The following is a 17047-nucleotide window of genomic DNA, read 5'->3' as shown; positions in this document are numbered from 1 at the left end:
GCGGCCCCGGCCCGAGACACCAACTGTGGCTCCTACCGGCGACGAAGCGGGACGTGAAAGCACGGCCCCCCTCCCCAGACCCAGTCAGTGGAGCCCTGAGGGCAATGGCTGGCAACTCGCTCCCCCTTCCTCCCAGAGCCCAAACGTCGAGGGGGCGCATGCGCATGGTGCTGTACCCAGGATGCCTCGGCGGTGGCTATCGCCATGCCGATGCTGCCTCGGAGGCCTTTGTGGTGAGAGGTGTGCGCCTGCGGCTTTGAGGCTGAGGGAGCTCCAAGCCACGCCCAGGCTGCTTCACTGCCTTCGGGACCAATCATAGGGACGGTGGCGTGCGTGGCTTCGGCGGTCCCGCCCCTAGGTCACCAGGAAACTGGGGCGCGTCTGTTGCATAGGCAGGAAGGCTGTGGGCCCCGTGCGGGGCAACTCCTCCGGGGGGCTTGCAGCCGGCCCTCTGTGCGCTCTGGGTGCCCTGTTTGGCTTCTGGCCATGCGAAAGCGACCTTTGCATTCCACGCTGCGCTGGGCACGCGGCTGTCTATACACACGGGTAAAGGGGGACCTCCACGCTTTTCCCATGTACACCGCCACCGTTGTTCATTGTGCCCCTAGTCTGACAAATCCACTCAGCGGTCACCTTGGCTGTCCGGGAGACGCATTTCAGCTGTGCGCCTGCTGTCTGTGCACCCTGGTTTTCCATCTGCTCAGCCTCCTTTGCATATTCTCTACGTCCATCTTTGCTCCCAGAAGACATGTATGTCATGACAGCAGTCTAGCAGTGCACCGGCTAGGGAAGGTCGGTGACCAGAGGTGTGTGACGTGGAGAGGACGCCACACTAGGGGAGGCTGCGTATCACGCGCGCCGCTCTTGCCGTTTGTCCCCGTTGCCTGGAACGTGACACGCTGGCAAGCACACACCCCCCTCTCACGATCGGCTGCCCATTCCTCCCGTGTGTGGCAGTGCACAGGAAAGACCCGTGCCCGTGAGCCCTGGGATTCCTGGAGCTTGCGTCTGCCGCACAGACAGCGGTCCCCTTCCTCCCACAGTGGTCGGCCATCTTCTCACAGGGACCCTCCCCAGGCCTTCGTTGGCCATATGTCTGTTCATCCTGCTCCCATTTCCTTTACCACTCACTTAGGCGGCAGGCTGCCATGAGCGTGGGCGCTGACTCAAAACACTGTCCCCCTGTGCCACAGACAGCATGATTTCAAGGGTCTCCGAGAGGTTTCAGGGGGTTGGGGGATGTAGTGTTGGGACCCAAGTGAGGGACACGCCCCACGGTCTACACGAAGCCACATGACCACTTTGGGGAAGCAATAAGCTGCAGACGGTGTGCAGTGAGGGCAATGATGTGGTCTCCCTCCCTGTCAGGGCAGTGGTGATGTGGACTCCCTGCCGGTCTATGTCAGACAGCACCAGCTACACATACACACACACACACACACACACACACACACACACACACACACACACACACACACACACACACCACACAGAGCCACTGCAGGATTGGAGGCTCGAGATGCATTGCCTGGCCAGGCACCACACTCATGCATTGCCTTTTCCCTTTGGTGGAGTGCAGTGTTCCCCTACCTCTTTATGGGACCAGGAGGCTGCCCCGCAGGCGGGGGATTCCAGGATTTCCAAATTCGTGTGCCGGGCCCTCTGGCCAACATGTTGCTTCCGTGACACAGAAGAGGTTCCTCCAGACTCGTTGGGCTATGTCACGATACGTACGGGGTACAGAAATGCTCCAGGGTGGCTGTGATATATGAGGCAGCACACCACCGCTTCAGGTGACAGCAATGCATAGACACGCAGGTGGATGGGGGGAAGGCTGACCAGGTGGTAGGGGGCTGAGAGGGGGTGGCCAGTGTGACCGACAGAGAGGCAAACGCTTACCCAGAAAGGGAGAGGAACAGGTCCAGTGGTGAGCCCTCAAGCTGCCCTCAGCAGAGGACGTAGGGGGTGGGCAAGACAGGAAAGCAGGCCCAGACCCTGGTGCACCTGACCTATGCAACTCACTCCCTCCAGAGAAATGGGGCCTGTCAAACTCCCACGCATCGCTGGGAGACCCCGTGGCAGGAACGTGGGAGCAAATCTGGGTCCCAGGTGCAGGGACTGTCTGGGACAAGCAGGCAATGCCTTTCAGTTTGACCAACACCTACCACAATATTGGGGCCCAGGGGCCGGGCCCCAACTTCGCAAGGGACTCTAGACCAGCCAGGCCCGTCTCTGCAGGGTCATCCAGGAGGATGTTCACCGAGACACATCCCCAGGCTCGGACCACAAGGCCTTGCGATGATCCCCTAGGCCGCTCCAGGAGCAGGGCCAGACTTACTCTTGCTATCTGCTGCCTCCCTCCACTAATGCCCACTTCCTTGCAGGGAACTTTGGTCCTCCTCCACTGCGCCATGGAAGGCCCAACCCCAACTTGCCCCTGGCCAAGGCAACACAGGATGAGCGGACCCAGGCAAAGTCCAGGCTTTCCTCCCGTCATGAAAGGTGATCAGCTAGCTCCGTGTCGATCCCAGGAGCGAAGGGATTGCACTCGCTGCACTTTGGCACTGGAGCCTCCCCCTTACTCACCAAGTCAGGAAAGCCCCCAGTCTCTTTCCTTCGCTAGCCAACGGCCTACGCACACTCACTCAGGCACAAAGATGCACGGCCACGCGGCACGTGGACACAGACACGCGCACGCTGCCAGCACAAACGCTAAGGCACAGGCAAAAGTACTCACAGGCGCCAGCCACAATACATTCACAGACACGCTCTAGTGGACCTGTGCACTCACTCATGCCCTCTGCCACATCCCACTCACGAAGCTAGCTCCTCCCCACGACTCACACTTGCTTTTCCCCCTCACACAGCACATGCATTTGTCCTGGGGCCCAAACCTGGCTGAAAACTAGGGCCGATTCAGGACCTCCATTGGGTCACGGAAGCTTGCATTGAGATGCCAAGGAAAGAGAGCCACACCTGATACCAACCTTCCAGTACCAATGGCACTGGAACATGGCAGGTGGAGAAACACCAGCTACGACTAGGTTCCCTGCTTCCTCGGCTCCTGCCCTTTCTTCAGACCCTCTCAACACTGGGGAGTCCCTTGGGTCTCAGTACCTCCCAGCTGGCTGCAACCTACAGGGCAAGGGCCAAGGGACTGACCTTTCTCAGTTCACATGCATACCCAGCTTGTGTGGGCTGCCTGGAGGCAGTCACGGCTTAGGAGGTCTGGATGTGCTCTGACCCCTGGTACTTGTGCGTTCCTTTGTGCGTTCCCCTGCAGCCCTGTGCCATCAGCAGCCTACTACGTCCATATGGACATGCACAGCTCACGGAAACCCACATGCACTGATACTGTCCCAGGACAGGACAGAGACAGAGAAAGAGAGATGGAGGTGTGGGAGGGAGGAAGCGTTCCCTAAAGAAAATGATCACAGGGACTCAGAGACAGACAGAGGCCAGAGGGACATGGAAGGAGGCCGAGGAAGGAGAGTAAGTCACAACTAGAGACAGCCACAGAGGGGGAGTGTGTGTGTGTGCCCGTGCCTGTGCCTGTGCGTGCGCGTGCGCGTGCGTATGCATGAGTGAAATTGTCTGGGACTGAGACGGGCGTGCTGCCACGATGCCTGGACTCTCGAACGCCCTCTTCCAGCAGAATGGAGGCCCGGTATTCTCAGGAATCTCAGCGTTTTCCGGAACATGACTCCCTTGCTTTGGGGCCTTAGCCCATCCTCAGGCTAGGGCCATAGAGCACAAGGGGTGGGAACTTGAGGCATGAGGCTCCAGACTAGGCCCGGCAGGTGGAGTGTCGAGGCCCAAGGTTTTTAAATGCCTGCTGCCTCCTTCTGGAGCCCACCAGCTTTTGGGAAGCACGCCCACGGCCACGTGGCCCTTCGGACACTGCAGTGGCTGTGGCTGTGGCTGTGGCTGTGGTGGAGGTGGGGCAGAGGCAGGGCAGTGAACTTTTTGACCACAGGTCCTTGGGGTGAAGGAGCTCCAGGCCAGACCCAGACAGTTGGCTGCTGTTCAGGAACCATCAGCTGGAGGGTGGTGGGCGTGGCTCCAGCATTGGAGCCCCTGCCTCCCCTCCCAGGTCTGGAGCAGGTTCTCTGCCTCCCCCTCCAGGGTGACCTCCCTGTGTGGTACATGCCCTTTTCCGCTTTGTCACCGACCACAACTGTCCTATGGGATGTCTCATATCAGAGAACTGGTGCTACACATCTCACCTCTTTGGGGAGGAGCCAAGATGGCAGACAGCATGGAAGCTTCTTAAGTGTCTCGTGTGCATGAAATACAGCCAGACCAACACTAAACCATCGTACCCACCCAGGAAACTGACTGGGGGATTAGCACAGCAATCTGCATATCCTGAACCTCCGAATTCAGCAGGTACGTGGCATGGAGAAGTGAACTTGGAGAGCGAGGAGGCGCAGGAAGGGAGGTGCTTTTGTGCGCGGAGAGGCAAAGGAGACTGGGCAGGTGGAAATTTTACTAATTTTCTTTAAAACTCTTCTACATTATTCTTTGCTTTTGTGTCTATATTCACAAATTCTATTTTACTCCCATCTTCTCCTTTTAGTCTACTTCAGTGTATTGAGTTTTCAAATTCTCACGACATTTCCCTTTTTAATATTTTTATTGGTATTTTCTAAATTTTTCTCCACTCCCACTTTTTTTTTTCTCCCCTGTGACAAAACCACTTTCAACACCCAGATGAAACATGCCTAGAATCTAGCATCATTCATTCCATTATTTACGTGTGTGTTTTTAAGTTTTTACTTTTAACATTTTACACTTTGAATATTTCATTTGAATTTTCCACCTCATGAGTTCCTTTTCTCCATTCCAAATGACAAAAGGAAGGAATTCACCCAGAAAGAAAGAGCATGAAGAAACGAGAGCCAGGGATTCAACCAACACAGGTACAAGCAAGATGTCTGGAGCAGCATTTAGAAGCACGATGATGACAATACTAGCTGCAGTCCAATGTAGATTAGAGTCCCTTTGTGCAGAGAAAAAATGAAGTGAAAACTGGCCAGAATGAAATTAAAAATGATATAGCTGAGCTGCAATGACGGATGGATGCAGCGGTGTCAAGGATGGATGAGACAGAAGAGAGAATCAGCGATTCAGAGGACAAACGTATGGAGACTATGGAAGCAGGAAAATCAAGGGAGATTAAGGAAAAGAGCACGATTGAAGAATTGGAGAAATCAGTGACTCATGCAGAAGGAACAACATCAGAATCATAGGGGTCCCGAGGAGGAAGAGCGAGAAATAGGGGTAGAAAGGTTATGTGAGCAAATCATAGTGGGAAATTTTGCTAACCTGGGGAAAGACACACCATCAAAATCCAGGAAGCACCGAGGACCCCATTAGATTCAACAAAAACTGACCCTCAGCAAGGCATATCATATTCAAACTCACAAAGTACTCAGGCAAAGAGAATCAGGAAGGCACCAAGGGGAAACAAGTCCCTAAACTACAAGAGAAGATAGATCAGGTTTGCAGCAGACCTATCCAGAGAAACTTGGCAGGCCTGAAAGGAGTGGTAGGATACGTTCAAAGTGCTGAATTAGAAACATCCGCAGTGAAGAATTCTTTATCCAGCAAGGCTGTCATTCAAAATAGAAACAGAGAAAAAGGTTCCCAGACAAACAAAATTTATTTTTTTTTTTAAATTTTTTTTCAATGTTTTTTATTTATTTTTGGGACAGAGAGAGACAGAGCATGAACGGGGGAGGGGCAGAGAGAGAGGGAGACACAGAATCTGAAACAGGCTCCAGGCTCCAAGCTGTCAGCACAGAGCCCGACGCGGGGCTCGAACTCACAGACCGCGAGATCGTGACCTGGCTGAAGTCGGACGCTTAACCGACTGCGCCACCCAGGCGCCCCTGGACAAACAAAATTTAAAGGAGTTTGTGACCGCTAAATCAGACCTGCATGCAATTTTTAAGGGGGGACACTCAGAGGGAAATTCATATCTATCTATCTATCTATCTATCTATCTATCTATCTATCTATCTACCTACCTATCTACCTGTTTATATTTATACTTTTTATATTTATCTTTAGAAATAGATATAGAATTAGATATATAAAGATATATAGAGATATATAGATATTGATATAGATATAGATATATAGATATAGTTATACAATACGTATACATATACACATACAGATACATATACACATACATATAGATATACATATACATATACATATATATATAAATATACATATACACATACACATACATATACATATAGATGGAGATGGAGACGTAGATATAGATATAGATATAAAGATATATAGATATTTTATCCTCCAACCCTTCAAACAAGATAATGGCCATAAATTCATATCTTTCAGTACTCACTTTAAACGTCAGTGGACTCAATGCTCCAATCAAAACACACAGGGGAACAGAATGGATGAGAGAACAAGTTGCATCGATATGCTGTTTACCGGAGACCCACTTTAGATGTGAAAACAACTTCAGAGTGAAAATAAGGGGATGGAGAATCATCTGTCATGCTAACCGTCAACCAAACAAAGCCAAAGTAGCCATACTTCTATCAGACAATCCAGACGTTAATGTAAAGACTGTGTCAAGTGATGCACAAGGGCATGATGTCATAATCGAGGGGTCTATCCACCAAGAAGACCTAGCAATTGAAAACATTTATGTGGTGTATTTGAGAGCAACCAAATACACAAATCAGTTAATCACAAACATAAGGAACCTCATTCTTAGTAATGCCATCATAGGAGGAGACATCAACTCCCCACTTGCTGCAATACACAGATAATCTAAACAAAAACTCAACAAGCAAACGGGGGCGTTGAAGGACACACTGGACATGATGGGCTGCACAGATATCTTCAGAACATTTCATAATAAAGCAGCAGAACATACATTCTTCTCCAGTGCTCATGGAATATTCTCCTCTATAGATCATTTCCTGGCGGAAAAAGTCAACCCTAAGGAAGTTCAAAGAGATCGAGGTCACACCGTGCACATTTTCAGACCACAACACTACGAGACTCGAAATCAACTACAAGAAACAATTTGGAAAGGTCACAAATACTGGGAGACTGAAGAACATCCTACTAAAGACTGAATGGGCTAACCAAGGGTTTAAAGAGGATATACAAAGTATACGGAAGTCAATGAAAATGTATATGGAAGTTACTGATAACACCACAACCCAAAACCCCTGGGACGCACCAGGGTGTGTAATAAGAGGACCTATCTAGCAAGTCAGGTCTTCCTAAAGAAGAAAGAAAGGTCTCAGAGACACAACCTCACCTTACGCCTTAAGAGGCTGTAAAAAGAACACCATATGAAACCCAACACATTCAGAAGGCAGAAAATAACAATCGTTAGCGGAAATTAACGCTATTGAAACCAAAAATGAAACAAACCAAAAACAAAAACAACCTCAAACCAACCAACCAACCAACCAACCAACCAACCAACCAACCAACCAAAATAGGAGAACAGATCAATGAGCCCAGAAGCTGCTTCTTTGAAGGAGTTAACAAAATTGATAAGCCAGTCATCAGTTTGATGAAACAGAAAAAGGAAACGGCCCAAATCAATAAACGCAAGAATGAAAGAGGAGAGATCACAAGCAACACAGCAGAAAGGCAAACAATAAGAAGAGCATATTAGGAGCAATTATTTGCCAATAAAATGGGCAATCTGGAAGAAATGGACAAATTCCTAGAAACATTTACACTACCAAAGCTGAAAGAGGAAGAAAAGGAAAATCTGAACAGACCCATCACCAGTAAAGAAATCAAGTTAGTAACGAAAAACCTGCTGAAGGAAGAAGACTGCGGGGCCGGATGGCTTTCCAGGGGAGTGCCAGCAAACATTTAAGGAAGAGTTAACACTTATTCTCTTGAAGCTGTTCCCACAATAGAAATGGAAGGAAACTTCCAACCTCTTTCTATGAAGCCAGCGTTACCTTGATTCCAAAACCGGAAAGAGACCCCACTAAAAAGGAGAACTATAGACCAATTTCCCTGATGCACATGGATGCAAAACTCCTCAACAAGATATCAGACACTCGGATCCAACAATACATTAAAATGTTATTCACCACGACCCAGTGGGATTTGCACCTGGGATGCAGGGCTGGTTCAGCATCCGCAAAACAATTAACAGGATTCCTCACATCAACCAAAGAAAAGACGAGAACCACAGGATCCTCTCACTCGATCCAGACAGAGTGTTGGACAAAATACAGCATCCTTTCCTGGTAAAAAAAAAAAAAAAACCCTCAGGAAAGTAGGGATAGAAGGGGCACACATCGAGGTCATAAAGCCATGTATGAACGACCCAACGTGAATATCATCTCAATGAGCAAAAGCTCTCAGCTCAAGTCAGGAACGAGACAGGAATGTCCACCCCCTCCGCTGTTACTCAACACAGTATTGGAAGTCTTAGCCTCGGGCCTCTTCATCCTTCTGCTCCCCCTCTGCAGCTACTGCGCTTCCAGCCCTGGCTCTACCTTTCCTCCTCCTCGTCTTCTTCCCTCTGCTCACGTCCTCCTCAATTTCCTCCCCAGCTACTACTGCTCTTCGACTCCTGCTGCTCCTCTTGCTCGTCCTGGACTTCCTCCTCCTCCACTTCTTCCCTCGCCTGCACCCGATCATTCACTCGTCTTCCTCCTCCTCCTCCTCCTGTAACTCCTCCCAATCCTCTTCCTGCATCTGATCCTCCTCGTCCTCGTCCTTCACCTCTTCCTCCTCCTCCAACTCTTCCTCCTAGGACTCTTCCTCCTTCTCCAGGTCCTCTCCTGCTACTGCCCTTCCTGCCCTACCTCTGACCTTTCACCTCTTCTTCCCTCTGCTCTCGTCCTAGTCAACTCCCTCCTCCAGCTGCTCCTGCTCCTTTGGCTCGCGATCCTCCTCTTCCTGGTGCTCGACATCATCCTCTTCCATTTGTCCTTCTCCTGCACCCAGTCATTCCCTACTCCTTCTCCTCCTCCTCTTCTTCTTCTAACCCCACCCAATCCTCTTCCTCCAACTCTTCCCGCTCCTCCTCTCCCTCCACCTTTTCCTCCTCGGGCTCTTCCTCCTTCTGCTCCTACACTTCTACTCATGCTCTTCCACCCTGGCTCTATCTTTTCTCCTCATCCTCTTCCCTCTGATCTCGCCCTCCTCAACATCCTCCCGCAGCCGCTCCTACTCCTTTGGCTCGTGCTCCTCCTCATCCCGGACATCCTCCTCCTCCACTTGTTCCCTCTCCTGCACCCAATCATTCACTCCTTCTCCTCCTGCTCTAACGCCTCCCAATCCTCTTCCTCCAACTCCTCATCGCCCTTCTCCTCCTCCTTTAATGCTTCCTCTGGTCATCCTTCTCTTCTCCAGGCACATCTTTGTCCCTTAAGACCACCGCAATCTCCCCTAAGAACGGGAGCAATAGCTCTCGCACTGCCCCCAAGTCATCCGCAATGAGCACCGGACCCTGAGGCATGGGCCCTGACAAGCCTTTGTGTCCCTGCAAAAGGAGCCTGGCAACCTCCCAGGCCTCCCGGGGAGACCTGGTAGTGGGAACCTGGGAGCAGCGACAGGATCCCCAGTGCAGCGACACCCAAGGGACGATCATATTGTGCTCTGTCTTTTCAACAACACCTACAGCAGTATCGGACCTAGAGGCCGGGCCCCAACGGGCCTCACACGCGACCCCTGACCAGCCAGCCCTGTGTCGGCAGTGCCATCCAGGAGGAAGCTCACCGACACACATGCCAGGCCTGGGACCCAAAGGCGCTTCGAACACCCGCTAGGCAGATAAGGTCAGGGCTAGGTTACTGCATGGGACCTGATGCATCCCTACAGTCGTCCCCAATTCCTTGTAGGACAGGTCGGACGTCCTCCACCGGGCCATGGGGTCTCCATGCTGTCAGCTGGCAGCAGCCAACACATGACCAGCGGTACTGGGACACCGTCCAGCCTTCCCTCTCATGCTGGATGGTGGCCGCGTGTTTACCGAAAGCCCTGTATGGGGGCAACGGGCTATGTGGAAGGCAGGTAGGCGGGTAGCCAGGCACAGACGAGACCACCCGCTGTGATCCCGCAGGGTCACTGGGACTTCACTTCCATCTGGCCCACACGCAAATCCTAGGGATGGGGCTTTGGGGGCAGTGCGAAGCCTTGCAGCTTCAGCGTCAAGGAGCTGGGCACACACACCTGTGGGCACAGCCGGCAGCAGACTGGGACCAGTGTTCCTCCCTAGGCCCCTTTGAACCTCCACCACCTGAGAAGAATACGGGAGGGGCTGTAAGGCTTTAGATTCCCCAAAGCACACACAGAGTGGGCCACGTGCTGCCCACTGCGGTTTGGGGCGGGGCAGGTGGAGCCCGGTCAGAATCCTGACCACACTGTCCACAGCATCCTCCGTCGACATGCAACCGCTGAGACGCTGAGAAAGGAACCCAGTTCCCCATTTTCGTGAGGCCAGGAATCGACAAAGCCTGAGGCTAATCAGGGTCGCCCGCACAGGGACTGAGAGGCTCATTCTGGCACCCCTTACGTGCAAGGGGAACAGAGTTCTGGGACACACCTTGACATGTCCCCAGCCCAGCTGCAGCGACAGTGGTGATCTTGTGCTGCGGGGAGAGGTGTTGCTGGCAAGGAACTGTCCCCTCAGAGAGCAGCTGGCAGGCTGCTCACCTGCCCATCCACACACGGATCCCCACACACCATCCTGTATGGCACCCCTGGGGGTCTCAAGTCACCTGAGGTCTAGGGTCCAAGCTCCTCCCTTTCCCTGGGCCTGGTGCACAGGAAGCAGAGAGGAGAGCCCCGAGGAAGAGCTGACTCGTGACAAAACATGGCACGTCTGCCAAGAGCAGACATTCTTGCTGGACGGCTCCCTCCAGGGAAATACCTACGCCCTCTGCACACCACGTAGCCTGACAGGTTGGGTTCCCTAGCTACTCTGTGCACAAAGCCTGGGCACAACCATGTAGCCCCTACGTATTTGCTACTGTAGGCCCACCAGGGCAACGCAACACACACACACACAGACACACACACACACACACACACACACACACTCACTCCCACATAGACACACACTAACACACACACAAGCACACTCACTCACAAGTGGTCCACTGGCCACTGGGCACAGGCTTTCCTCCCCTCGGCCCCCCTCTTGACCTTGCACCAATTTCCCTTTTGCATCCTGACTTGAGCCCGCTGGCACAGCAACGATTGCACCCATCCTGCCGATTACCATCAGGACTCAGGAGGGAAGGGACTGCACTCTTGTATTCTGGCACCTGACTGTCCCACCTAAGCACCTCATCCACAGAGACCCATGTGTCTCTCCTTGTCTCTCCAGCGGCTACACACCCACTCCTGCACACACAGAGACACACGGCTACGCAATCGCACGAACACATGCACGCTCACACTGCCGGCACCACCACGGATCTCAGGCCCAGTTTGCCACAGACACCCGCACACACTCGCAGGAACTCACGCTGGATCTCTGCCCTCGCGCGTACTCTCTCCATGAAATCCCACTCATAAGCCTCGCTGCTGCCCACAACCTACACCTGCCTCTTCCCCTCACACATCTCCCATCCTGAGCCACTGTCTGAGGACAGGGCTCGGGGTCAAAGGGGCCCCGGGTGTGGGAGGCAGCAGCAAGGTATACTGGCATCGACTGTGAGAAGCTTGCCTACTCCTGAGTTCTCCGGGGACACGGGGCCTTAGCTCTGTATCCTGACTGGAGGCTTTGCTCCCTGGATTCTATCTCACCAAGGACAGGACACCCTTCTGGGAGCAACGGTCCTGGCTGAATCCCACCAAGTCCTGGCCACACTGTACCAGGACCCAATGGACCAATTTGGTCCCACTGTGCAATCCCCTTCCCTGCCTTTCGGCTTTGGTCTATACAACAGGTCTCCAAATAACAGGTCTGTCTCTTCCTCCTCCTCTTTCCAGGCTCTGCCTGCCCAAGAAAGCAGGCCTCAGTGCACATGGCAACACCTGCCCCACACCAGGACTGCACCTCTCCTGCACACACAGAATCACCCGGGCAGTGGCTAGGACAGTCACACTCAGGTCCCGATCTCGTCGTCCCTCCTGAGGTCCCCATAAACACATACACACACACACACACACACACACACACACACACACACACACACACAAACAGAAGGGTTTTCAACGTCCTGTATGTGTCCACATAAACATCATGGAAACTCTTCAAGGCTGCCACACGTTATCTCTTCCTCAATTCTCTCCGGGGCACGTAGAAGACAGGAGACTCATCCACCCATCTCTTCCAGCACTCGTGGTGTCCTCCATTGTTTCTGCATGGGCAAAGATAGAAGCTCTGCGCATTCACCCCACACAGATGCAGAGCCCCTGACTCATGTGGGCACACGCAGACACATTTGCGTACACGCTCACACACACACACCCACGCAACAGACACCAAGAATGATACGGGATATTGGCAAATACTTCCCAGCTGGTGTCACTCTTGTGCCTCGCCCTTTTGCGATCCCCCTTGCTTTCTCACCCAGGGATTCATTTCCAGCCCCCAATGGCCTTGGACCAGTTCTAAGAATGGCTGTGAGGTTGCGCGAGGACATGGCGTGGTGGGGCACATGGAAGGAAGTGCGAGATTCTCACCACAGTGGCGTCTGGGGACACGTCAGCTCCTGACCCAAAGACTGGCAGGCAAATCCAGACTGAAGGAGCAGGGGGAAGTCCGGGAGAGGGCGGACATCCACGGGGAGCATTTGTGGTGGAGAAGCATTGCTCGTCCTGAGTTGCTCTCCAAAGCCCCAGCCCACAGCACAACTGCATTTGGTTTGCAGGCTTCGACCCTCTGTGTGTTTGCAGCTGAGTCTGTGCAGGTCCCCTGTCATCCTCCCACCCTCTCCCCATGCTACCTGTGTCCCTGTCTCGGCGGACCTTCCATTTCCAAGCCAATGTCTGGCCCACGTTCCCTTGCCCATACAACACACAGGTCAACACACCGCATACTGGGGTTCTCACCGACACGTGCGCACGTCAGATCACTGTCTTCTGGTCCCTTCCTCCCTCAGGTAGTACTGCAGGGGATTGGGCCACAGGTCCTCGATGATGATCTGGAAGGGGACACAGGCCGGCACCACATTGGGCATAGCCCATTCTCCTCTCTGGCCGGGGGCCACCCACATTCCCACTGCTGACGAAGGCCTCAGGGGCCCCACCTCGGCAATCCTGTTCGCCCCTGGGCAGCTGTGCTCACACAGCCAGTTGAACAAGTTAAGGCTGGTGGGGTCATGCCTGCGACTGGGAGCTCCACGTTCATAATCCCAGAACCACTGGACTGGAGTGGAATGCGATGCCCTGTAGCCTGCAGGAAGAGAGGATTTGAGGAGCAACCTGATGGCCTCCTCCCCACCCACCTCCCCCTCCCCGTCGCCCTCCCGCATGCCCCTGATTCATGCTCCTCACCCCCTGCCCCGCACCATCATGGGACCCACACCCTACCAGCAAAGCTAAGCTGATACTCCTTAATGATCACTGGGTTCCGGAAGTACGGGTTGGCCCCAAAGAAAAACATCACTCTGCAGCGGTACTTGGGATGGCCCACTTCTTCCACCTGCCGTGAGCAATGGGACAGGAGGGGGCAAGTGTCCTCCCTCGGGCTCCCGAGCTACTTGCCTGGCTGTGAGGGTGAGCACCTTTGCCTCACCCTCTCCCGCCCAAATCCCACACCCGACGGGACGGCCCCCAGCCACAGCCTCCCCGGTCTGACCTCCAAGTCGACCACGTAGCTGAGCACGTCTTTGTCCTGGGCACCCATCATGGCCGACAACTGGGGGTGATTCAGAATCTGTGCTGTGTCAAGGAGCTGTGCCTTCAGATGCTGTGGAAACAGACACACACCCCCTCCAAACCTCCCAGGCTAAGAGCAAAGGACGGGATCATGGCATTTGCAGAAACACCAGGAAACACTAGTCCCCACACTCCTCAGCCTCTGCAAATGCATCAGACCCCATCGACACTGGGCAGTCCGTTGGCTTCCTGTACCTCCCACGCTGTCTGCACACAGCAGGGAGAGACTCCACTGCCTGCACTCCTCACAGTTCCTTCCTATATCTGACCTGTGTGGGCTGCCAGCAGCCCATCATAGCTTGGGATGTCGGCCTGTGCACTGACCCCTCCTCACGGCTGGGTTTCTTGGCATATTCCCGTGAAGACCTAGGTTGTCACCAGCCTTCTGAGTGCAGATGGAAGAACATGGCTTACAGGAACCCGACTGCCCACTTACGATGCAAGCGGAGGGTGTGGGAGGGAGAAAGAGATCAAGAAGCACGGACGAGGAGGGCCGAGGAGGGAAAAGAAATAGACACAGTGACACAGCCAGTCCGGAGAGAAAGACATGGGTGGGACCCAGCCGGAGCCTGAGGACAGAGAGGGAAGCAGGGGTGGACATACCAGGAGAGAATCCTGTGTGTGTGTGTGTGTGTGTGTGTGTGTGTGTGTGTGTGTATGTCAGGGTCTGTGCAGGCAGCTTGTACCCCGTTCGGAGTGGGTCTGAGTCGTCCTACTGTCTGGCAAAGGGGCGTGGCGTGCTTCCACTAAAGGCCATGAGTGTGTGTCTGAAAAGCTCTCCTTTGACGGAACTGCTAAGAAACCGTGCACAGCCTGTGAATGTGAAGGTGGGTGTGCGGCCTGTGTAACTCTCCCATTTTGCAGCGAAATATTTCCTTGCTTTATCTGCTCTGAGTGAAGGCTGCTTGTGCTACCCTAGCTCTGGTAGCATGGGGACACATGACTCGCGTCCGCAAATAATGTTTGAGAGCAGCCTGCAGGCCAATGTTGGCGGAGACCAAGAGGAAGCAGCTCCAAGTCCCCGGGTCCCCCCGTGCCCAACAACCGCCCCTGTGCAAGGCCTTACACTGGATCCCAGACCACACCAACCCAGGGCCAGGGACCATTCCCCAGCTCTCCTCCCTCGGGGCCATCGCCCTGAGGCACCCTGCTCTCAGTGCCCAGCCCTCCTGCACAACAGCCCCCGCCATCACCCACCAGCACAAAGGAAGGATACCGCCTGGGCCCAGAAGCCAGGGATGTGCTTGATGACGGCCCTTCTGTGATCCAGGTGAGAAATCCGCCTCCGAAAAATCCTGCGCTTCAGCCGCCGTAAGGCCCTGGAATCCTGGGCATTCCCAGCGCTGATCTCCAGCTGAAGACGCTCCAGCACTGCCAGTGGGTCCTGGGCTGAGGCAGGACGCAGCGCTGGCTCTCGCTGCTGCAGCTCCTGTGAGAGCGGGGGCCCCTCCTCCGCCTCTGCATCTGCCTCGCGCTTCTCCTCTTGCTCCTGAATCTCCTCCTGCTGCTGTCTCTCAACTTCCACCTCCTCCTCCTCGTGCATGTCCTCTGCTTCTGGCTTGGCTTCCTCAGAATTCTCCTCTCCAGCCACCTCTTCCTCGGTCGCCCCCCCGCCGTCCTCTTCCTCCTCCCCGATCACCACCTCAGCCGCCACCATTCCGTCATCCAATATCAGCACCAATTCCTCCGCTGGGCTTGCCACCTGTATCTCACACCCGGCCTGGGCTTCCTGCACACGATGGGCGCTTGCCGCCCCTGAACCTGGGGACTGCGGCCAACCCACGCCCTCCAGCGCCCCTGCACTCCCGCGGGTCCGGGACTCTCGACCTTTCTCATCCGGGACGATCAGGGTCCAGGGTCGACGGGAATCGCTGCTTTTTCCGGACCGCGACACGCTGGCCATGACTCTCCGCCCCGGCCCCAGTGTAGCTAGGGCAGCCTCAGGACAAGGACAGGGAAATGGCAGCCGGTGGGGGGAGCCTTGGCCGCAAGACCTTTAGCTCCCTGCTGCCTCCCGCCTCAGCCCGCCCAAGTTGGGCGCAGGCGCACAGGCTCTGGGATTTGAGGACTCCGCATTGGCTGTGGCTGCTGTGGAGGAGGGGCCGAGACAGAGGCAGTGAAGAGTGGGCGCATGCGGCCTGGGGCGAAGTGGTTCCAGGGCAGGTCAGGCCCGCTGGCCAGCTTCGCGGAACAATGAGTTGCAAGACAGCAAGACAGGGTGCTGGTGGCCAGCAAGCGCGCGCCAGCGGCCGGTCCGGGCTCTGGAGCAAGTGCCCAGCCACCAGCGTGAGCCCCGTTTTGCCGCATGTCCTCTTCAGCGCTGTCACCTTCCAGGCCTGACTTGCGAGGTCCCCGGTATCACACAATCTGTGGTCGCTTGTACACCCTTTCCCCAGAGGCCTCAGTACGGGCACCAGAGCATTCAGCACAGGAACGTCCACGCCGTGAGCCACTGCATGCTCCGTCCCTTGCCCCTTCTTCATGAAGCTGGGGCAAGGCCTGGAGAAGTCCTTAGGTGTCGCGCCTACTGGGGCCACATGGCCGTCCGCACGGTTTCTCCTCCCTGGCCGTCAGGCTGAGGGCAGCGGTAAGGTGGGTGCCCACCCAGAACCGGTGACACCCACCCTAGATCCACCCCAGTGCCGTGTCCCTGCCAGAAAGCAGCTCAGTAGACCTCACTGCACTGCAAATCAGAGCAAAGAACAACCCCAGAGCCCCATCTGCCACTGGTGCCCTACTGATCTCCGTGCAGAGGGCCAGGGAGGTGGGGTAGTAGGATTTAGCAGTTTGCTCCGGTCCGGAAATCTAACCTTCCACTAAAAGAAGGACGACTCCAACCAAGCAGGGCACTTAGGGGGCCCTTCACCGAGTATTGCAAACTTGTCTGTGTCTGTCTCTGAGAAAGCCCCGTGCCTGCTTTCACTAGTACACACGATAGCAGACGAGTTCCCTTCACATTTCCCAGGCGCCAACGAGAATTCTGAAGAAGCATGCACCCAGACACAGAAGGTCCACTGAGAGAGACAGCGAGAAAGAGACACACAGAGAGAGGGAGCTATAGAGGGAGAGAGAGAGACACGTGCAAGCAGATGAAGGAAGGACGAGTGGAGGGGAAGACCGGCCTGGAGAGGGAGAGTCCCAGGGAGATTGGCGGGACTGACAGGGAGGAGGAGCAAGACAA

At 54.5% G+C, this 17047-nt stretch overlaps 1 protein-coding gene across 1 annotated transcript; it reads right to left on the bottom strand.

The window, feature by feature from the left end:
• Positions 1–13044: 13044 nt before the first annotated feature.
• On the bottom strand, positions 13045–15769 carry LOC131503521 (testis-specific Y-encoded protein 1-like). Its single transcript, XM_058714968.1, has 5 exons — positions 15083–15769; positions 13787–13864; positions 13519–13630; positions 13236–13381; positions 13045–13130 (listed from the first exon to the last, which is right to left on the bottom strand). The coding sequence occupies exons 1-5, from the start codon at positions 15767–15769 to the stop codon at positions 13059–13061; spliced, it is 1095 nt and encodes a 364-aa protein (XP_058570951.1). The 3' UTR covers positions 13045–13058.
• Between the last annotated feature and the right edge of the window lie 1278 nt (positions 15770–17047).

The sequence above is a fragment of the Neofelis nebulosa genome, chromosome Y (assembly GCF_028018385.1).
Source record: "Neofelis nebulosa isolate mNeoNeb1 chromosome Y, mNeoNeb1.pri, whole genome shotgun sequence".
Classification (NCBI taxonomy): Eukaryota; Metazoa; Chordata; class Mammalia; order Carnivora; family Felidae; genus Neofelis; species Neofelis nebulosa.
Note: the sequence above shows the minus strand (reverse complement) of the source record. Positions and strands in the feature narration are given on the sequence as shown.